This window comes from Canis lupus, chromosome 3 (assembly GCF_011100685.1).
Source record: "Canis lupus familiaris isolate Mischka breed German Shepherd chromosome 3, alternate assembly UU_Cfam_GSD_1.0, whole genome shotgun sequence".
NCBI classification, from domain to species: domain Eukaryota; kingdom Metazoa; phylum Chordata; class Mammalia; order Carnivora; family Canidae; genus Canis; species Canis lupus.
Window position 1 is genome coordinate 37,814,661 of NC_049224.1, and position 23,936 is coordinate 37,838,596.

The 23,936-nt window shown below is 43.5% G+C and overlaps 1 protein-coding gene across 2 annotated transcripts in view; it reads left to right on the plus strand.

Moving 5' to 3' along the window:
* OTUD7A (OTU deubiquitinase 7A) overlaps nt 1-23,936 on the plus strand; it is a 386,951-nt gene that overhangs the window by 283,192 nt on the left and 79,823 nt on the right. For both annotated transcript variants that reach the window (XM_038532600.1, XM_038532601.1), the window contains exons 5-6: nt 9,251-9,433; nt 14,567-14,785. In XM_038532600.1, coding sequence (XP_038388528.1) covers nt 9,251-9,433; nt 14,567-14,785 — 402 coding nt within the window. The remainder of the gene's footprint in view (nt 1-9,250; nt 9,434-14,566; nt 14,786-23,936) is intronic.

Below are 23,936 nucleotides of genomic sequence, written 5' to 3' on the forward strand. Positions count from 1 at the left end.
GCCCTAAACAAGACTGAGTTCAAGGGAACTATAGTCCCAAAAGCTTGGATTTTAATCAAGACAGACCTGCATTTGAATCTCAGTTGCCACTTAGTAGCTGAATTTCAAACATAAGTGATAGAGTTTAGATATAGCAAGAACTAGTAATGAATGATCATAACACTAACCACCACATGCTAAGAACCTCACAAACACTACCTCCTAGTCTCCTTAACCCTCCTAAGAATTCCCATTATATGGATTTTACTCTCCCTGATTGTACAGAAAAGTAATCTGAGGTTTTGCATGGTAAAATGCTATATTCACTGTCACAGAAGTAGCTACAAGGTGGAGCCAGGGCTCGACCAGGCTATGTTCTTGACAGTTCCCCTGGACTAATACCTTCCTCAAAATGAGTGTCCTGATTTCAGGGGCACACACAGCCTATGGCCACCCTGATCACCCAGCCTATTAATTCCAACTGAGATTTGGCCCATCCATTGTGGTGGTGAGGCCATGGTGGGCCTCTGGGCCCTTCCTACTCATCCTGACTCAAGGTGACATCAGTTAGGACTCTTTGAGATTTGGAATGGAAAAGAAAGGAGAGCTTGACCTATATGATCTCTGATCACCAAACCTATTTCCAGGCCAGCAGGGACCCACCCTGTTCCTAGTCCCTAGATTTCCTGTTTGTAGATACAACCTGTACAATGCACCAATGCTTATGCTAATCAATGAGGCATCCCTGGTCCATGGTCTATAAATCACCATATACAACCCTGGTTTTCCTGAGTTGACATCTTGGGAATTGTACATAACAGATAGCGTATCTTGAGGCACTCTAACTTCCTAAACAATTTGTGAGTGTGTTTGTCATCTGTCTTGTTTTCTTCTCAAGTCAGTGGCCTTTCCACATGCATGGGCACTGAAGTATTGACTCTTTGAGGAATTCCTTAAAATCTTTGAAAGGAGCATTTGGGAGCTAGGCTTTTGTGGACAGTGCTGCTGCCCCTCTTCCCTTCCATCTTCGTTCTCATTTAACATTTATCGAATCTCTATGACTAGGTGCAGCACAATTAGAACCAGCATGCTCACTGGTTAAGAATACAGGGCAGGTGCATAGTAAAGAGAGCGTGAGTATGAGGCAGCAATAGAAGACTTCAGAGAGGAATGAGCAAGACAGAAAATCAGTGTTGAGAAGTCACTGGGGAGAAAAGCAGAACTCACAGCCCTTCACAGATGGAGGGACACCTCTCTTGTCAGTGGTGTCTCAGTTGATCATCTATTAGATGCATGCCATGGGAGCACACCTCATCCTACAGTCCTCTGGGCTGCAGCACTGGAGGCCCACATAACAACTCTGAGCCTGCTTTCACACTTGGGCCTGAATGCCTCCTAGTGAGAACCATGGTTGGGGGCTCTGGGAAGGCAGGGAACAGGCAGGACCAGCAGGAGAGGTTCTTTGAGGGGGCAAGGCAAGATGGCAGAGGAGTAGGGTTCCTCCAAGTCACCTATCCCCACCAATTTACTTAGATAACTTTCAAATCAGACTGAAAACCTATGAATTTGACCTGAGATTTAGAGAGAGAACAGCTTGAACACTACAGAGAGAAGAGTTTGCACTTCTGACAAGGTAGGAAGATAAAAAATATAAAAGCATCCAGTGGGGGAAGAGCCCCTGTGAGGAGCTGGCTAAGGCTGGGCAGCGAGAGCCTCCAGGACAGGAAAACCCAGTCCCGGAGAAGCAGGAACTTTAAAAATCGGCACCAGATTCTTCCCGAATGCAAAGGTGCTTAGCAGGGAAACCCGGCAGAACAGCAGGAGGGGCAGTGGAGCCTCTAGGTTCCCGGGGTCACTAACAGAGGAAGTGCACCCTGAGGAGAGCGTGCCACACACTGCAGGCCCAGCCTGGTAAAGGGCTGGAACGTGCACCCTGGCGGGGCCTCGGGGGAAGCTCAGGCGGCAGCTCCATGTAGAGGGGGCTGCAGGCCCCGGGAGCGCATTTCTAGTGGCACAAGCCCCGCACACAGCCCAGGCTCCTGAACTCACCCAGGGACAGACAGAAGCGGGGAGGGCACAGGACAGCAAGGACGCTCCTGCTGCCGGGTGCCCCCCAAGCTGTGCAGATCAGCACCCCCCCTGCCCACGGAACTTCCAGGCCAGTGTGGACTAGGAGACTGTGGTAGTTACTGCAGGAGCTGACTCTAGAGCTGGAGACCTGGCCACCACCAGTGGTGTTGTTCTTCCTGGTGTCACCTGGGATGGAGCAGGCTGCCAGGGAACAGGGGCCTCACAGGATAAACAGCTCCCACTGAGCCGTGCACCTGGCAGGGGGTGGAACAGCACCCCCAGGTGCACACACACCTGAGAATCAGCACAGCAGGCCCCTCCCACAGAAGACCAGCTGGAAGGATAGGGGAAGAGCAAGTCCTTGGCCAAGCAGCGCTGGAAAGCTCCAGGGGAAGTCAAGGGATTTACAGTATATAGAACCAGAGGATACCCCTCCTTGTTTTTGTTTTTGTTTTTTCTTTTTATTTTTCTTCTTTCTCTTCCTTTTTCCAATACAACTCGTTTTCAGCCACTCTGCACTGAGCAAAATGACTAGAAAGAAGAACTCACCACAAAGAAAGAATCAGAAACAGTACTCTCTCCCACAGAGTTACAGAATTTGGATTACAATTCGATGTCAGAAAGCCAATTCAGAAGTACAATTATAAAGCTACTGGTGGCTCTGAAAAAAAAGCATAAGGAATTCAGAGACTTCATGACTGCAGAATTTAGATCTAATCAGGCCGAAATTAAAAATCAAATAAATGAGATGCAATCCAAACTGGAGGTCCTAACGACGAGGGTTAATAGAAGACAAGTTGATGGCAAGGAAGGAAGCTGAGGAAAAAAGAGAAAAACAATTAAAAGACCCTGAGGAAAGGTTAAGGGAAATAAATGACAGCCTCAGAAGGAAAAATCTACATTTAATTGGGGTTCCTGAGGGCACCAAAAGGGACAGAGGAACAGAAAGCATATTTGAACAAATCATAGCTGAAACTTCCCTAATTTGAGGAGGGAAACAGGCATTCAGATACGGAGATACAGAGTTTCCCCCCCTAAAATCAATAAAAACCATTCAACACCTCAAATCTAATAGTGAAACTTGCAAATTCCAAAGATAAAGAGAATATCTTTAAAGCAGCAAGAGACAAGGGATCCCTAACTTAAATGGGGAGAAATATTAGTTTAACAGCAGACCTCTCCACAGAGATGCGGCAGGCCAGAAAAGGCTGGCAGACTATATTCAGGGTCCTAAATGAGAAGAACCTGCAGCCAAGAATATTTTATCCAGCAAAGCTGATAAATAGAAGGAGAGATAGAAGAGAATAGAAGGAGAGATAAAGAGCTTCCAAGATAAGCAGAAACTGAAAGAATATGTGACCACCAAACCAGCTCTGCAAGAAACGTTAAGGGGGACTCTGTAAAAAAAAAAAAAAAAAAAAAAAAAAAGAGGATGCCCAAAGAAATAATCCACAAAAACAGAGATTGAACAGGTATTATGATGACACTAAATTCATATCTTTCAATAGTAACTCAAATGTGAATGGGCTTAATGATCCCATCAAAAGACATAGGGTTTCAGACTGGTCAAAAAAGCAAGACCCATCTATTTGCTGTGTACAAGAGACTCATTTTAGATGCAAAGACACCTATAGCTTGAAAATGAAAGGTTGGAGAACAATTTATCATTCAACCAGTCGTCAAAAGAAACCAGGGGTAGCAATCCTCATATCAGATAAATTAAGGTTTATCCCCAAAGACTGTAGTAAGAGAGGAAGAGAGACACTATATCATACTTAAAGGATTTATCCAACAAGAAGACCTAACAGTCATGAATATTTATGCCCCGAATGTGGGAGCTGCCAAGTATATCAATCAATTAATAACCAAAGTAAAGACATTCTTAGATAATAATACACTAATACTGGGAGACTTCAACACAGCACTTTCTGTAAATGACAGATATTCTAAGCACAACACTTCCAAAGAAACGAGCTTTAAATGATACACTGGACCAGATGGATTTCACAGATATTTACAGAATTTTATATCCAAACACAACTGAATACATATTCTTCTCAAGTGTACATGGAACTTTCTCCAGAAGACCACATACTGGGTCACAAATCAGGTCTTAACCAATACCAAAAGATTGGGATTCTCCCCTGTATAATTTCAGACCATAATCCTTTGATACTTGAACTCAATCACAAGAAGAAATATGGAAGAAATTCAAATATGTTGAGGTTAAAGACCATCCGGCTAAAATATGAATGGGTGAACCATGATATTAGAGAAGAATTAAAAAGATTCATGGAAACTAATGAGAATGAAGAAACAATCAACCGCTCAAAATCTTTGGGATACAGCAAAAGCAGTCCTGAGAAGGAAATACATCCCAATGCAAGCATCCCTCAAAAAATTGGAAAAACCTGGGGATCCCTGGGTGGCTCAACAGTTTGGCGCCTGCCTTTGGCCCAGGACATGGTCTTGGAGTCCCAATATCGGGTCCCCCGCCGGGCTCCCTGCATGGGGCCTGCTTCTCCCTCTGCCTGTGTCTCTGCCTCTCTCTCTCTCTTTGTCTCTGTCATGCATAAATAAATAAATTTTTTTTAAAAATGGAAAAAACTCAAATACACAAGCTAACCTTGCACCTAAAGAAACTGGAGAAAAAACAGCAAATAAAACCTGCACCAAGCAGAAGAAGAGAGTTAATAAAGATTTGAGCAGAACTCAATGAAAAAGAATTGTAGAACAACAAAACCAGGAGTTGGTTCTCTGAAAGAATTAATAAGATACATAAACCATTAGCCAGCCTTATTAAAAACAAAAGAGAAAATACGCTAATTAATAAAATCCCGAATGAAAAAGGAGAGGTCACCACCAATACCAAAGAAATACAAGCGATTTTTTAAAATGTTTATTTATTTATGATAGTCACAGAGACAGAGAGGGGGGCAGGCAGAGACATAGGCAGAGGGAGAAGCAGGCTCCATGCACCAGGAGCCCGATGTGGGATTCGATCCCGGGTCTCCAGGATCACGCCCTGGGCCAAAGGCAAGCGCTAAGCCGCTGCGCCACCCAGGGATCCCCGATTTTAAAAACATATTATGAGCAGCTATAAGTCAATATTAGGCAATCTAGAAGAAAAGGACGCATTTTTGGCAAACTACAAACTACCAAAACTGGTATAGGAAGAACTAGAATATCTGAACAGGCCAATAACCAGGGAGGAAATTGAAGCAGTCACCAAAAACCTCCCAAGACACAAAAGTCCAGGGCCAGATGGCTTCCCTGGGGAATTCTATCAAACATTTAAAGAAGAAACAATACCTATTCTACTAAAGCTCTTCCGAAAGATAGAAAGGGATGGAATAGTTCCAAACTCATTCTATGAGGCCAGCATCACCTTAATTCCAAAACCAGACAAAGATCCCACCAAAAATGAGAATTATAAACCAATATCCCTGATGAACACAGATGCAAAAATTCTCAACAAGATACTAGTCAATAGGATCTAACTGTACATTAAGAAGATTATTCACCATGCCCAAGTGGGACTTATCCCCTGGATGCAAGGCTGGTTCAACACTTGTAAAGCAATCAATGTGATAGAGCATATCAATAAGAGAAAAAACAGGAACCATATGATCCTCTCAATAGATGCAGAGAAAGCATTTGACAAAATACAACATCCATTCCTGATCAAAACTCTTCAGAGTGTAGGAATAGAGGGAACATTCCTCAGCATCTTAAAAGTCATCTACAAAAAGCCCAGAGCAAATATCATTCTCAATGGGGAAACACTGGGAGTCTTTCTCCTAAGATCAGGAACACGACAGGGATGTCCACTCTCACCACTGCTATTCAACATAGTACTGGAAGTCCTAGCCTCAACAATCAGACAACAAAAAGAAATAAAAGACAATCAAATGGCAAAGAAGAGGTCAAACTCTCCCTCTTCACAGATGACATGATACTGTATATACAAAGTCCAAAAGACTCCACCCCAAGATTGCTAGAACTCATACAGCAATTCAGCAATGTGACAGGATACAAAATCAATGCCCAGAAATCAGTGGCATTTCTATACACTAACAAAGAGACTGAAGAAAGAGAAATTAAGGAGTCAATCCCATTTGCAATTGCACCCAAAAGCATAAGATACCTGGGAATAAACCTAACCAAAGAGGTAAAGGATCTATACCCTAAAAACTACAGAACACTTCTGAAAGAAATTGAGGAAGACACAAAGAGATGGAAAAATATCCCATGCTCATGGATTGGAAGAATTAATATTGTGAAAATGTCAATGTTACCCAGGGCAATTGACACATTTAATGCAATCCCTATCAAAATACCATGGACTTTCTTCAGAGAATTGGAACAAATCACCTTAAGATTTGTGTGGAATCAGAAAAGACCCCGAATAGCCAGGGGAATATTGAAAAAGAAAACTGGAGCCAGGGGCTTCACAATGCTGAATTTCAGGTTGCACTACAAAGCTGTGGTCATCAAGACAGTGTGGTACTGGCAAAAATCAGACACATAGATCAATGGAACAAAATAGAGAACCCAGAAATGGGCCCTCAACTCTATGGTCAACTAACACTCGACAAAGCAGGAAAGACTATCCACTGGAAAAAAGACAGTCTCTTCAATAAATGGTGCTGGGAATTGCACTGCTGGGATTTACCCCAAAGATACAGATGCAGTGAAACACTGAGACACCTGAACCCCAATGTTTATAGCAGCAATGTCCACAATAGCCAAACTGTGGAAGGAGCCACGGTGTCCATCGAAAGATGAATGGATAAAGAAGCTGTGGTCTATGTATACAATGGAATATTCCTCAGCCTTTAAAAACGACAAATACCCACCATTTGCTTCAATGTGGAGGGACCTGGAGGGTATTATGCTGAGTGAAGTAAGTCAATCGGAGAAGGACAAACATTATATGGTCTCATTCATTTGGGGAACATAAAAAATAGTGAAAGGGAATAAAAGGGAAAGGAGAGAAAATGAGTGGGAAATATCAGTGAGGGTGACAGAACATGAGAGACACCTAACTCTGGGAAATGAACAAGGGGTAGTGGAAAGGGAGGTTGGCGGGGTGTTGGGATGACTGGGTGATGGGCATTGAGGGGGGCACTTGATGGGATGAGCACTGGGTGTTATGCTATATGTTGGCAAATCGAACTCCAATAAAAAAATATATACAAAAAAAAAAAAAAGGAGAGGCTCTTTGCACTGGGCAGAAGCACAGTGAGGCAAGAGTGTGTTGGCTCCCCATTACAGTGCTCCCCAACAGGATTAGGGTCCATAACTTTGCCAGGACTAGTTTTTTAGTGCAGGCAGCCCTACAGAGGAGATGCAACTCAGTAGAAGAAACCAGATTGGAGGGTCCACGTGCAAACACTGTAAAGTAGCAAAGTGAGGGGTTGCCAGTAAATGCTGTAATCAGTCTGTGCATCATTTTCTCTTTGTGTTGTGCCAGAATAGTGCCTGTCCCCTACTGGGTCCTGGAGATGAGAATACCTCTGGCTGTACCTGGAGCTCCTCAGGTTCCCCATTTGAGCTGCTTCTCTGCCCTCTCATCCCTCTTCACAATCAGAATTCATCTTGCTGATGTTACTGCTAATAGACACATCCATAGTGATATGTCTGCATTTTGAGAGAGGAACTGGAACTCCCCTCTCCTTGACGTGCTTCCTCCACACAGTTTGACCCTCCCTTGGGCATTTGCCCCCCTCAGCGATGCCTGGGTGCCCACTCAAGTTATCACCCCTGCTAAGACATAATTTCCCTAAAGGCAGGATCTCATCTTTCTCTTCTTGGAATACTAATGCCCATTTGATAGTTACTACTACTTAGACTTGAAAAATGCCAGGTTTTGATCATACAGGTAGTATTTGTACACTGTGATTATTAGTCCATGTAAGAACAAGTGTGTTCTGATATTTCTGCTTCAGTTTCCTTTCCCAAAACCAGCCCTGTCATTGCCACCACCCCAGCCCCATGGCCATGACCTCTACCTCTACTACTAACGATAATCAGACTGCATTACACCAATACCCCATATTTATTATTTACAAAAACATCAGCTCCTGCTATGTTTTCTGTTGTGTGATCCAGACAGGTTATTTTGCTCCTCTTAAACACTGAGATGGTGCAAATATGCAGCTATTGCGTCTTTGTTAGTTAACTATGGAGAAAAAAGAAATATGTGATTAAATTACCAATGCCTGTACAATATAATTTAACTATGACAATTGATAGTATCAAGTCTGCACTAGAAGTGGAAGGGAAAAAAAGACATCCCAATATTATTTTATACATTTGAAGCCTCATTATATTGTAGATACAACATAATTCAGCATATAATTAGGTCAATATGGTTAATACCTGCACTTCAAAGTTAACCAGGAGAGGATAAGATTTTATTTGCTCTTTAAAATGAAATCTTGCCTTTTAATTCTTTGTCTTTAAAAATCTCATGATGCCTGATGAATCAGATGCAGTGTCCAATGCCTCCGTGCCTCTATTAGAAGTCCATTTACCCAGACCCAGAATTAGAAACCCAGAGTTCCAGCCCCTACAACAGCTCCCCCTAGTGTTGCAAAGAGTCCCCTTTAGCACCCCGCAGGGATCTCAGTTCCCAGAGACCCGGCTGAGAGCTATCCCAGGCCAGGACCCCAATCCGACTAGCATCTCACCCAATTCAGGGTCAGAGCTCTGAAGTCTGCTTCCTAGTAAGGCTTTTACACAGGGAATGTCTCCTAAGCTTCTGTTTTTCCCATATTAAGCTTAAAAAGAGAAGTAAACCTGTAAGCAAAAGCCTAAAGAATATTTGGGAATTCTTTTTATTGATTTTCTTTTAGCTTATGTTTTGCTTCTCTCAGAGAGTAAGCTCTACAACTTGATTTTTCAAAAAGGTGAAGGAAGGCATGATAATTAGGAGTGTCATGTTTTGAAATGTGTGTATGTGAATCTAAAGGTAGTGAGAGTAAATACAGTCACATATTTCAGGTGGGCATCAGTCACAGGTGTGAACTTCTACTTTTAGAGATTACACGTCTGGCCATTTTACCCCTTTGAAAAATTTCAGCAGTACTGGTGGAAGGTTCATTAGTCAATGTGCTGATGAGGAACCCTCCCTGCAGAGTTTTTTCCTACAACGAGATCATTAATTTTGTAATTTCTTGTCATTTCTTGCCCATAGGCAAAAACTGGGACCTGACAGCCGCTCTGAGTGACTATGAGCAGCTCCGACAAGTGCACACAGCCAACCTGCCACATGTGTTCAATGAGGGCAGGTGCTCCAAGCAGCCAGAGCGAGAGCCACCCCAACCCGGACACAAGGTGGAGCGGCCCTGCCTGCAGAGACAAGACGACATTGCCCAAGGTACCTGCTAAGGGGCTGAGCCCAGAAACAGCTTCCCCAGGGTGCCATGGCTTACATGGGGTAGCAGGAGTGAGGGGTGGAGGGTGCAAAGAAGAACAGGGTCATCACTCAGCTGCAGGCAAATCAGGCTTTCCCTGCATCAAGCTGAAATGTGCATTGCAGTTTCCATTTCTGACTCCTCTCTCTGCCTCAGAAAAGTGAGAGGAGTCTAGTTCCCAAGGACCCCACGTGGTTAAAGACCAGCACTTCTCCTGGAGTCCTGGTCTCTCCAAGCCAAACACCACTAGTCTCTTCTATTATTTCCTACATAACGCAGTCTCCAGATGTATTCATCATCAGTGTTCGTTGTCCCACTGGCTCCATTTTGTCTATCCTTAATTACAGAAGTCAGGTGTGTTTATTGTGATAAAAGAAACAGTACAAAGATATATAAAGAAAATATCAGTTTTCTTCTCCACTTATCTCAAATCTCACTGATGTAATAACCAATGATTACATCCTGGTCTGTCTCCTCCCAGCTTTCTCTATGCTCCTTCAAAATGTGTCAGAGCCGAATGCACATAATGCTTCTCAAACACTTGTTTCACTGAACATTAAATTATGAGTAGAGTCTCAATATTTTACTCCATAGCCTACAATAATTTTTATTATTAATGGTTATTCCGGGTTGGGGGGGGTCTGTTTTGTTTGTTTTTGATACTACTAGCTAAAAAGTTATACCTGTGATCTCACATAATAGTGCTTTTATCTCTATAGGTTAACATTCCCAAAGTGGATTTGCTGTGCCAATACTTGTGTATCTTTAATTCAATAATTCCAGGACTCCTTTCCCAAATCCATTTCTGCTTGCCATGTGTGAAACGAGATGTCTCCCTTCACTTTTGCCATCACTGGACGTTTCTGTGATGGCTTTACATTGCTTTTCGACTATGAAGGGTGAAGAGGGGTGTCTTATTTCAGCTTTCATCTTCTCATTTGTTTGTTAGCCAGTTGGATTTCCCCTGCTGCAACATGCCTGTTCCCATATTTTACCCACTTCTCTATTGATTTGTCTTCAGTTTTCTGATCAATGTGTAGCATTCTTCGTGATTAAGACAATGAACACATATTTTTATATGTGTGTATGTCTTTCCTGATGTATCATTTGCTTTACGACTTTGTTTACAGAGTATAATGCCACACGAAATGTCTATGCATTCACAGCTGACAAGTGTCCTTCCTCACTTTAGAAGATATCTTGGAATACAATGTCACTGAAATATGTTCCTATATTTGTTTTAGAATTTTGTTCTTAGGTCTTCTGATTGATTTGAGATTTTGTGATAGGGAGGAATCTAGTCTTGCTTTCTTCTGGATTGAGAGTGAGTTACTCTAGCACATTTATTGAATAAAGCATTCTAAAACACCAAATTTGCCTTATATTAAATTCTCAAGTATATTTGGATCTGTTTCTGGACTGTATCTGTCAATCTGTGTGGTCACCCATCCTGTTACCCTAACTGGTAGCTTCGTATAGGACACTTCCTGTTAAGGCAACTCCTTTCACTGCTATTCTTTTCCAAAATCCTTTCACTATTTTTAGGCATTTTATTCTGCCACATAAACCTTAAGCTTGGAATTCTGATTGGAATTGGATTAAATTTTTATTTTGAGAATCATTGGCATATTTCAACATTGTTCTCCCACCCAAGAACATTAAATATGCCTTTCCATGTAGTCAGATTCTAAGACTTTAGACATAGAGAAAAACGACTTACTTTTTACATATTTATGTTTTATGTAGTAATTTATATAAATTCTTTGATAATACTAATCATTTTTAAGAGAATATTTTGGGTTTTCTAAGTATATATAATCATAACATCCGAAATAATTTAAATTCTTCTTACTATTTATACAAGGAATTTCATTTCCCATCCTATTGCATTAGGTCAACCCTCTAAACTATTGTATATGAAAGTTGTCAGAGCGAGAGCCACTGTTTTTGTTAGCTCAGTCTTATTATTCAACCACACTGGAACCTATATCTTGGATTATTATTTTATCCTTACTGTGTTGTCTAGAAGAGCCAGAATGGAGCTAGAAACGTTAATGCACATTATTTGTTTCTTCTCTTGTTTTGAGGCCGTCTTGTTAGGTATATATGTACTCATAATTGTCAGGGCACTTGTTCCAGTGTTGTTACTGATATATAGAGTGGTTCTTTGTCCCCTATAATGGCTTTTATCTTTATGTCTGTTTTACTTAATCTTAAATCTCTATCCTGCCTTTCTGCTGGTTCAGATTTGCCTGGAATATAATTTTGTCTCCCGTTATTTTTAAACTTCCCTTATGCTTTTTTATTAAATGTGATTCTTATATGTAATTTGTCATCAGACATTATTTTATTATCTAATCCAAGAGTCTCTGTCACTTGAGCAGTGAATTTAATCCATTTACTTGAATGTTATTATTGTTATATCTGTAGTTCTTTATGTTACTTTACGTGTTACTTGCCATGCTTTTTTTGGTGTATATTTCTACTTTCCTATCTTCTTTTTTTTTAAGATTTTATTGATTTATTTATTTACTTGAGAGAAAGAGCACGTGTGAGTGGGGGGAAGAGCAGAGGGAGAGAGACAAGCAGACTCTCCAGTGAGCTTGAAGCCTGACATGGGGCTTTATCCCATGACCCTAAGATCATAACCTGAGCTGAAATCAAGAGTTGGACACCTAAACAACTGAACCATCTAGGTGCCCCACCTTTCCTATCTTCTCTGGCTAGTTAAACTTTTATTTTGCTTTGAAAGTTATACTTTCTACCTCTCTTCATGTTATAGTTACCCCTAATCTATGAAAACCTGTATTTATGTTTTCTTCCTATCATTTTTTTAAATTTATTAACAACTACATTTTACCCTGAAGAAGACATGTTCCTTAGTATCGTCTTCTCCCTTTCTACTGCTGCTTGTCGTCAATCACATTTAGGTTCATTTTGTTGTCTGTTTAGACAACCATTAACTTCTTTATTTACTCACAGTTATCATTTGCCAAAAGATAAGGTCATCTCATCTAATAACATCTCATCAACTGGCAAATAGGTACTAAGTGATAAGCCTTGAAGGAGTACAGATAACCCTGCCCAGCAGTTTCCCACTGTTGAGAACAGCATTGTGAGTCTGCCCAGTAGACCATGGGATCACATAACACCTCGGGTGTTAAAGAACACCTGATGTCCATCTCCATCAGATCCCAAAGGATGGGGCAGTTCTACTTTCTAAGATACAGAAACAGTAGTCTGTAGCAAGACGTGAGACATCAGCATGGCTTGTGAGACCTGGAGAACATGGCAGAAGGACTTGGAGTCTCCTTTGCCCCTGCTCTCAAGAACATGGACCACATGCAGAAAGCAATGGGGCTATCCCCAATGGTAGACAAGCCAGGACCTATACGCTTCATTTCTCTTCTTTCTCATGGCCAGTGTGGTTTAACTTCTCTTTGCCTTTCCTCAAAATACAAAATAACTAGTCATCATGGTCTTGAAATCCAACTGAAGATGAATCAAAGCTACTCATTTAAAAATACTCTGTGAGAAAAAATGAGTGGGAAATATCAGAAACGGAGACAGAACATGAGAGACTCCTAACTCGGGAAATGAACTAAGGATGGTAGAAAGGGAGGTGGGTGGGGGGGGGTAAGGGTGACTGAGTGATGGGCGCTGAGGGGGGCACTTGATGGGATGAGCACTGGGTGTTATTCTATATGTTGGCAAATTGAACACCAATAAAAAATAAATTTATAAAAAAAATTAAAAAAATACTCTGTGAGACTCACCATTCTTGTTAATGCACAGGTACTTGAGGCTTCTCAGAATGGACTTTAAATTTAAAACCAGCTTACCCCAAGATCAAAAGCCTCTTGTTTTTAGTCTCCTGTAGCAAAATTACTTGAACATCATTTCTGTCCATTGCTCTTGCACCTGGGGAAGTAAGAAGCTCCTGTTCTGGATGAAGGCATGAGTGTGGGATTTTTTTGAGCACAGGTGGGCAGAGGCATGCTTCAGAGCAGCATCAGCATGAGCACAGAGCCTAATGAGTGAGCAGGCTAATCTGAAATGAAGTGGGAGTCCTCATGACCTGAATGGATACACTTAGGAATTTGCCACAGGGTTTACACAACACCTATTCAAACACTGGTTTGAATTTTATTTTCCTGAACAAATTAAAAGAGGACTTCTGCCTTGCTAGAAGAATTCTCCATTATTGCAAATACTGATTGTAAAAAGAAAACTTCCCCCTAACACCATGCCTTTAAGAATTCTTGTATTATCATGAATGTTAACTATTAAGAGCAGGGCTTTAAAAAACCAAGTATGCAAAAAAAAAACAAGTATGCTTTTACAGCACTAAGAGAACAAAGGCATCCACTTTTTTTTGCTGAGGCATTGAGATCACATGATGATTAACTTCTTAACAGGGGAGCATCACATACATCAGAGGAATTCTGTACTACATTTTTCACCCTTTGGCTGGAAAATCCAGGCAGAAGAAGACCAGAGTAGACCAGCACTTCTGAGTGCTTGTGACAGTGGCAAACTGAGACAGAAGAGAAGCAGATGGGATGGCTTCGTATTTTTGTATTTGGAGCATCGTCACATGGGATATGTTTATCAAAGTAACTTTAGTAAAGTAACCTCTCCTATGATTCAAGCCATGTGGGGAAAGCCTGAACCAATTGCCTCTTGCTTTAAGTATGTAAATGTATAAAACAAAGAGCAGTCTGGCATGTGGCCTTTAGAGCTCTGAAGAGGGCAGCTCTGCTGAACTGAATCAGATGTAACTTAAGACCAAAAAAAGCAAAACTGGTGATCTTTCAAGATGCTGATGTGTACTTGTATGGTAGACTTGCAGCTCGCCTCTTTCTGAATGGTTTCATGACTCAGAGTGAGTAAGTGCCATATGCCAGGTGGTGGTAATGTTAGCTCAGCAGTAGGGAGGCCTGCAGGAAGAGTGACAGGTGTGCGGGTGAATGTGTGTGTGCCTGTGTGTGTGTGTGAGCATATCTGTGCATGCACGTTTGTGTGGATGCATGCTCACAGAGCCACACACCCACCGCACTCAGTTCCTGTGGTTGTCCTTCCTCCCCCCACTGCAGAAAAGCGACTTTCCCGGGGGATTTCCCACGCCAGCTCTGCTATCGTCTCTCTGGCCCGGTCCCACGTGGCGAGTGAGTGCAACAATGAGCAGTTCCCCCTGGAAATGCCCATCTACACATTCCAGTTGCCAGATCTGAGCGTGTACAGCGAAGACTTCAGGAGCTTCATTGAACGGGACTTGATCGAGCAGGCGACCATGGTGGCTTTGGAGCAGGCAGGTGAGTTCCTGGCCCCAGCAGGCTCAGGGAGCAAGTAAGGCTGGCCTAACTTAGGTCAATGAGCAAGGGAGAGGCATGTTGTCTGACTCAAGTGTGTTCAACTCAGACTCTAGATGCTTGCAGCAAACCCCCCTACTCTGCAGACAAGCTCTGCTGCAGCCTAGCACCAGCTGGTAGGGTTCCATGACAGCATGGTGTTGAGACCTCTTGAGTTTATTCCCTTTGTTCCCAGATCCCACCTGGCTAGGCCAGTCCTCTCTAAAGAGAACTCTCTGTGGCTTTGCCTTACTTTTCTCCTGTTTCCATCCAAACCTCCCGTGGGTGTCAAACAAAAGGTAAGAAAGACCATGAACTTTGAGAAAAATAGGAGACCCTGTCACTTCCTGTGGACATGAGCAAGTTATGTAACCTCCCTGAGCCTCAGTTTTCCTGCAAAGATGGGAAGACAGGTTACAGCCTGGTGAGGCTACTTGAATATGAAATGGCATGTGCTTTGTGGCTGTCATCTCCTTCCCCCCAGAATTCCTTGCCTCTAGGCTAGAGAAACAAAAACCCTGACTTCACTCTCTCCCTTTTTCTTAGCGTTTCTGTTGACATCCCAATGAGGAGGAGATGTGGGGAGCAAGTCAGACTTGTCTTCTTTGGAATCCCTAAGAACAAAATAATTAGTTCAAAACAAATGTCTAAAGTAGATGTAGGTTCTTCCTAAGACAGAGCAAATATGCTACCTTACTCATAACCGTTTTCATTATATATCTTTGCAAAACGACGTGTTCAGGGGCTTCTCAGACATGCATGCAGAAGACTCTATGCCCTTCTCAGGCACAGCATGCATCTCCCATGGGGCCTCACCTGCCAGTGTGGGTTATCAGTGCATTTGGAGTGTGTCCTCACTCAGTCAGGCTGGAAAACAAGTCTTTCTGATTCTGATTCCATTGTCAGCCAGCTATTCCCTGCTGCAGCAGAGCAGAACCTCCACTTCCAAAGGCCTGGCACATGGAGGTGCTCCTGTGTGGCAGATCCCAGGGGAGCAGGATGGGGATCCTCTGGCTGAGCATAACAAAGAGAGGGTGTGTTCCGGCCTTCAGCCAGCTAGTGCTGCTCTGTCAGGGAATTGGGCTTATCTCAGCTCTTAGCCAAGACACAAATAAAAATGCTCAAGCCTTTGGAATGTTGCAGAAGACTGAAGAGAAGATCTACAGCTGGTATGATCTTGACATTGGCAGATGGCCCAGTCACTTCCTACCAATCTTGGTAGCAAAAGGGCAAATGATGAGAGTAGCTGATAGAAAAAAACTACTTATAGAAGGTGTGGCTTTTGGATAAAAAAAAATCTGGAAAAATAAACACTCCATCCACCTTCTTCCTCCACCTTTCAGGCTCTAACTAGTGCCTCTCACCAGTAGAAGGGCAGAGAGCAGAGAGCCCATTACTGGTGTTCTTGCAAGTTGCCCTGTGGGTGCAGAGTATAGGGAGTACACATCTTCAGGGCAAATGGAAAACATCCAGAAAGTGGACACTTGGGTGTTTCCACCAGATCCAAGCCTCTGTGTATACTTGGCTTCATCCCATTTCTTGTAGAACAATCCAGGAAACATCCTCATCCACCTGCTCCAAGAAGGAAAGCACAAAATTCACATAGACAAAGGAAGGGATGGTCATTAGTGGGACCTTATTTGTGTTGGGCAGCCTGGTGATCAGTCTCAGACACAGGACTCAGGGGAGCCTCACCCATGGATGCTTGGTTTGAGAACAGGTTCTGCACTCCCAGTAACTTGTTGGATCTGATGTTGTGACTACAGATAACTTGTTTCCTCAGCTGCTACAAAGCATCCAATGCAACCCAAAGACTGACAGTGACCTATTTTGTCTTATCTCAGGGTTCCTGACTGATCAACAATCATAAAACAATTTGCCTGGATTAGCAGTAATCCTAAACCACTCACTATGGCAGTTGGCTCTTTTAAAGATGCTTCTATGTGAATAATTCAGATAAGAGATTTTAAACAAAGGATTAACTATCCATACAGAAGGGGGAATTTGGTATAGGTTAAGAAAGAAAAGAGTTTCATGAGCTAATTTCTCTTGAATGCTACCTGGCTGGCACTTTATGACCTTAGGTCCTGACAATGGCTAGTAGCACCAGTAATGGTAGCTGCTTCGTTTGAAGGTAGAGTCCTGATAAAGAGTGCAGCGTCCCTGTCTGCCACCATGATCACCTCCTTCTTCGACCCTACCATGCTTAGCGAAATCCTCTACTTCTTTATAATATCTTTTCTGTTACTTTTTCTGTAACATAAAATTTAAAAAAAAAATTTTTATCACATCTTACCTTCTGGATTAGTATTTTTAAAGGGTACTATTTTACTCAACCATGCAGTCTTGGAGCACCTTTTAATTAATTCAAACTTACCAAGTGAAGACACTAAATTCACCAATATTGTTTCTGTCACATGCCAAGAGGATGGAAAGAATAGGCAACAGGGATCCCCACCCAGCGCTGGGAAAGCACTCCATCCACGCTACAGAAAGCCTTAGGGAGGCTGGCAGGCTGACCTATACTTCAGGAGCATGCCCCTGGTGCAGCAAGAGCTGAACACCAGGGCTCTGCCTAGCACAGGGAAATGAGGAACTGAAAAACATTGTAGGCATAAAGAATAAATGTGTTCATTTCCTCAGCACAGAGCTGACCCAATCCATCATCCCTATGAATTCTCTTGATTTCTTTCCTCAACAGCCAAGCAGGGGTGTAGACTAGACCATCCCTCAGGCCCTTTCTGTGCCTGGATTCTGGTGGGGACCTGGCTGGTGTCAGGTGAGCCATACATGGTCCCCCACCCAATCTGGGCGATGAGTATGGCCCACTGGGAGATGGCCTTATTCTCTCCCACACAGGCTGTGCTCCTGTTGTTACCATCAGGCTCCACCATTGATGGTGTCTTCCCATAGGGAAGACAGAGCTCTACCATAAAACAGAGATGTGAGAAAGCTGCTCAGTATTGCCAGGTATAAAGTGTGAATTCCTCCTTGTAGTAATTTATTGCTCAGGATAGTTGTGGATAAGCTGTCGATATATATATATGTGTGCACATATAAACATGGGAGATTGATATAGATGTCTAAAAAATCCACTTGTTCGAGGCATAATTTTCGCTGTTTGGGGAAGGAAATATCATGTCTGTCATAGGGTCTCAGAGTGGAAAGCTTTTCCTGCCCTTGGGACTCTACAAAATCTGGGGCTTGTGGGGTCCAGAAAATTGGGAATGAAATGAACTTCACTCCATTGGTTTTGCCCCTGGTCCATCACGGGGGCTTGGATCTACTCTCTCAGTGTCTGGCAAGGCCTGGAGCATCCCATCTTTTTGAGGGGGGATACAAGTCTTCACCTCCTACAGAACCCATTCTCCCAAGCTTTAAATCCCTGGAGGCTACAACCTGCTCCCTCTCACCCCATGACCATCTGGAGGGCAACAGAAGGCCTGAGTCTTCAGTACATACAAACGCCTGACCCCCTGAGAGATGAAGGAAAAATGCCTTTTCATTCTGTAATGATTACCTTCCATGGAAAATACAAGAAACCATACATTGCTCAATTCAGTTATCTTCTTCATTTACATGTAAGAAGACTCAGAGATGACAGGTCTCTAGGTCTGAGGAGTAACTAACTAATGGTGCCTCATCCAGAAGCCCACCACTGCGGTCGAGATGGTGTGCAGTGCTTCAGCAAGTCTGTGAACCCAGAGGTCAGAGGTGTATTTGTGTAAGATAGCAGTTACTGCTTACCTGAAAAACTGAAATATAGATGCCAAAAAATATTAGGGACCCCTTTGAATTGTGGTGTTGAGTCTTGGCTCCATGGAAGGGTAATCCGAGTGAAACAAATCTGCCTGAGAAGTGGTAAGATGTGCAGATGTCTCAAAACTTCAGATTCAGCCCAACCTGGCCGGGTCCCAGGTCAGCTGAGAACTTGGCCAAGTTAGTTGGATTTCTTGAGCCTCACTTTCTTACATTTACAGTCAGAGATATGTGACAGCTGCCAAACAAAGACCAGTTCACCCAACACAACCCTGGGCTCCCATGAAACAACCTATTCCTATTCCATGCTGGGACCATGACTATAAACCATACAGGTGAAATTCCTGTGCTTCCAGAGATTAAATTCTAGTGGGGAAGAAAGAAAATAAAAGGTAGATCATAAATGTGAAATGAGGCGGTGAGGACCATTCTGGTAGGGGTAAGAAGGAAAGTAGGAGATACAAGGTGAAATGAAGGAGTCTATGGCAGGTCTCAGAGGGCAGGGGGAAGGGAGAGATGGAGACATTGGGCTCCAGTGTTCCCGGCAGAGGGGGTTTGGCTTCAGAGGTCTGCACACTACATACAGAAGGCTGGGCACAGGAGCAGATGGAGCAGAGGCTGGAGGAGTTGGAAAGGAAGGCAGGAGAATGGTAGCTAGGGCCCCAGAGAGCCATTGCGAGCTTTTGGACTTAACTGTAGGTAAGATGTGCAGTCCTGGGAAAGTTTTGAGCAGGGGAGTGACATGTCAAGATTCATTTTTGACGCATTCTGGGGTCTGTTGAGAATGGACTCCAAGGGGGCAAGAGAAGAAGCAGGAAGAGCAGGGAGGATGTAGCTGCTTTAGCTCCGGGGAAGAGGGGTTGCCAGCACTGTAGAACTAGCAGTGGAAGTAACAAGAAGCAGCTAGATACTGAAGCAGAATCTGTTTTGAGGGTAGACCCACAGGACTTGCTGATGGACTAGATGGGGGCTGTGGCAGAAAGAACTGAGTCAAGCATGACCCCAAAAATGTTGCCTTTCCTTAATATGCTGGTAGATGACAGTACCATAGGCAGACACAGACCCCTGTGAGAGAGACAGGTTTGGAAGGCCATGGAAGGACCAAGAGGGGCAGGCTAGGTCAGAGATCCTGGTGAGATTTGTGACATGGCTGTCCAGTTGAACATGAGAGTCTGGAGGTCAGGAAAAGCCTGAGTTAAGGATATAGATGAGGAGTTAGCAGTGTGAGAAGAAACCCCTGGGGAGGAGGTGAGCTTTCGTAGCACCCTCCCACTGCACCCCCAGCACAGCTCTGCTCTGTGTTGAATACCAGGTGGATGAGAGGGTCTGGAGCCAGACAGAAATGCCAGGGAGACAGACCCAAAGCAAAACATTGCAGTCCCAGAGGAGGGACTTGCAGAAGCACAGCAAGGCCCAGAGAAGAGGGATCAGTGACCATGGGTGGGTGGGGTTGCTCCATAAGGGCAGTGATCTTAAAAGAAATCACAGGGTCACATTTAGGGCAAGAGGTACTAATCTTGCCCCTAGAGAATTGTCACATTTTATTTTCTTTCATCTCCATGTCTTCATGGGTAATGAGCAAAATGACATCTTATTTTAAACTGTGTGGAAACCATCTGTTACAAAGCTAAGTTAATTGGTCCCATTATCGTGTATGAATCAGGAACATTGCTTAGAAAAGGCAGAATGAGTGACTAATAGCTCCTCACCCGTAATACCACCAGCCTCCCTCGACGGAGTTCACCTGTGATTCTCTTCTCTACAGGCACTCAAGTTTTGGGTTGTTTTTTTTTTTTTTTCTATTCGCAGTGCCAATTCCACGTTTGTTCATCTGTCTTCTGTTCTTAAGTGAAGTTATTGTGTGAGGAGATTGAATGACTGCTCTGTCAAAGCTAGACGTAGAAATTTTGTACCACGTTCCTAATCACATTGCTTGTGTGAAGAATGACTTAATCTTGGGCATCCCAACTTGAGTCTGGCTGGAGATGTTAGAATGGCACTGAGCCATTTTTGGCTCTCCAGAGGCTGGAAAGCACTGGCATTTATCATAGCTGGGTCATCTTCCTAGTGTGGTCACATCTGACAAATAGTCCTAGGAATGCTCTCGACTGTGTAAGAGTCTTGACGTCTGGAAGCCAACTGAAATCAAACCACTAAGCCTTGGCTTCCATCCCTCTGGCCACATACTAAATTTTGTCAGGATTCAGTCACCTTCCATATGTGACTAAATATGTGGACTACAGTGAGATTTAGAAAATGATACATTCCCCTAGAAGAAATTTGAATGAAGGTAGTCTGAAAAGGAAAGATGCCCCATTTAAGATAGCATTAATTCTCAGACCCAGAAAGATTACTTCTAGGTAGATGAGATTCCTTCATGATGAAAGATAATTTCTGGATGTGCAAGATTCCTTCCAGAAGGAAGCTGAGTTATGGCTGTGCTGGCGAATTTACACCTGGCTCCTCTCCTGGGGTCAGAGTCCCGGAATGCCCCACCACAGCAATGTGGAAAGCAGCCCACATCCCATGGTGGGGCAGGAGAGCAAAGCTGCTTGGGATCTGACAGGAACCAGAATCTGTTCGTCGAGCATGCCTTCATGGTGTGCTCCATTTGAGGTAAATGAGCAGTTAGTTAATGTACTGAATCACTGTTTAAGTGCTTGAGGATAACAAGATATCTAACACATGTGCAGGTTTCCAGAGCATCCTTTCCCCGGCTTAGGAGGAACAGCAGTGACCAATCCTATGACATATTTTCTAGAAAGTGGACATACAGGAAGACAGGGAAGTAAGAATGAGAATCTGGACAAGAACATTATCTAAATTGTATAAAATGACCACTTTTTCCGGTGGCATTCCCACCCTGAAACTTTCTGTTTTATATAAAACAGATGCTTTCCATGTTTTATATAATAAAGCCTCAGGTTGCTGAGAATGTTGGAAAGCTTTTAATAATTGGAGGGAGATCGCACTATTTACATTGGATTCATGAAGTGAACAGGAAAAGAAAAAAAATCTATCTTCTGGAAGTTCTGGAGGATGAGAATGGGATCCTACCAAAGAGGCTTCTAAAAGCCATGGTGTCTGTTCTCTGGGAAGGGCACCTCACCTGGCCTGATGAGACAGGCTCAGTGTTATGCAAATAAAGCAATGCCACTGTCTCCCTCAAGATCAGAAGGTCATGCTTTCTCTAGGTCCTTCTACCAGCTAGGGCTGCTGAAACCACACGTCTTAGGTCAATTCAGTGCATTTTCAGTCCTCCTGTGCCCTGGCCCCACACAGAGGAGACGTGGTCCAGAGAGGAGAGACACCTGCAAGAGAAAACCTGAGTGACAGGGGTGGTGTGTGATGAAATGTATAAAGTGACCAGAGGAAGGGCACCTGGGTGGCTCAGTGGTTGAGCATCTGTCTCAGCTCAGGTTGTGATCCAGGGGTCCTGGGATCAAGTCCCACATTAGGCTCCCCACAGGGAGCCTGATTCTCCCTCTGCCTATGGCTCTGCTCTCTCTGTGTGTCTCTTATGAATAAATAAGTAAAATCTTGAAAAAAAAGAGTGACCTGAAGACAAGGATTAAGCATGCCTGGGGACAGGGTGGCAAAATGGTCCCTGTGCCAGGGCGGATGGCTCCAGGGACCAAGAGGCAGTGACCTGAAGTTGGCACAACAGCAGCAGGGGAAGTATGAACAGCAAGCCTACTCATGCAGATTCTCAAGAGGCTGCATGTCTTGAAGAAGGAGAGAAGGTTTAGAAGTGTCCGTAGAGCAGAGACATGCCAGGCTCCAGGCAGTGAGGGTTCTAAGAAGAAAGTGTTCCTTGAGAAAGCTGCACACCTCCACCTGCCTGCCCACCAGTCTCCCCCTGTTTTCTAGGCATCTTAAAGAGGTGTCAAAGTGGAATTGAATCAAAGGGACTTTTTTGGCCATGCATGTTAATTGTTCATGCTTCAGGCTTCTCGAGACTAAGAAACCATTGGACAGGGTGAAGTTTGGGTCCCTCACCAAATGTCCTGTCCAGGACAGGTCTCTGGCAAGCTGCACTCCATCTGCTCATCCTCTACTGGGTGTGCACACACTCCCAGCCCTGGGCCAAAGTGTTCTCTGCTTTCCTTGTGACTGAAGATGTTTGTTCACGCATGCTCCCCTCAGCACTGTGCACTCACACACAAGCAAGTGCATTCTAGACACCCTGTAAACTCTCCCAGGATGGGAACATGAAACAAATAGACAAAATTCCTATTTGAGTGAACTCTGGCTAAAAGATGCTGTATCTGTTTTCTGTTGCTACACAGCAAATTACCACACATTTGACAGCTACAGATTTATTTCCCCACAGTATCTGTGGATCAGCAGTATGTACCTGTTAGCGAGGTCCTCCGCTCAGAGTCCCTCAAGCCTGAAATCCAGTTGTCAGGGTTGTCTTCAGCTGGAGGCCCAACTAGGAGAGATCTACTTCTGAATGCTTTGTGTTGTCAGAATGCAGTTCTTTGTGGGGCACCTGGGTGGCTCAGTTGGTTGAGTGTCCAACTCTTGATTTTCCCTGGGGTCATGATCTTGAGGTCATGGGATGGAGCCCCATGTCAGGGTCCATGCTCAGCATGGAGTCTACTTGAGATTCTCTCTCTCTCTCTCTCTGTCTCTCTCCTTTGCCTCTCTCCACCCGTCTCTCTCAAAATAAATAAATAAAATAATAAAATCTTAAAAAAAAAAAAAAAGATTTCAGCTCTCTGCAATTAAATAACTGAGGTTCCAGCTAGCTTGATAGCTCTTGGTAGGGGAATCTCTCAGCAAGTGGAGACTACCCTAGAGACCTTGGTGCTTGCCACATGGCCCTCTTCACAACACGCCAGTTTACTTCTTCAAGACCAGCAAGATGTTCTCTCTCTTCTCTCTTCTCCCTCCTCTCCCTTCCTTACTTCTCCCCTCTCCTCCCTTTTTTTCTCTGACTTTATGCTTCTCTGACTACCAAATCCTTTTTTAAAGCAGTCACCTGATTATATCAGGCCCACCCAGGATCATCTCCCTGTCAGGTAAATTGAAAACTCAACTAATTACCTCTACAAAACCCCTTGCATTGCCAGGAAATGTAACCTAATCATGGGGGTGGCATCCCATCCACACTCAAGAGGAGGGGATTCCCCCTACCAAGAGGTGGGTATCTTACACTACCTGAGAAGTCTACTTACCACAGATGCAATGTCGTTATTTGCACTTTGACTATTCCCCTATGCCTAAAGATCCAGAATGGGATCTTAAATCATGTAGAATATATTATGGTCAAAGGTCCCAGGTTTCTCATGTGTCATTATTAGGCACTTCACTTGGATTAAATCCCAAGTGTCTCGGTTAAATCCCACTC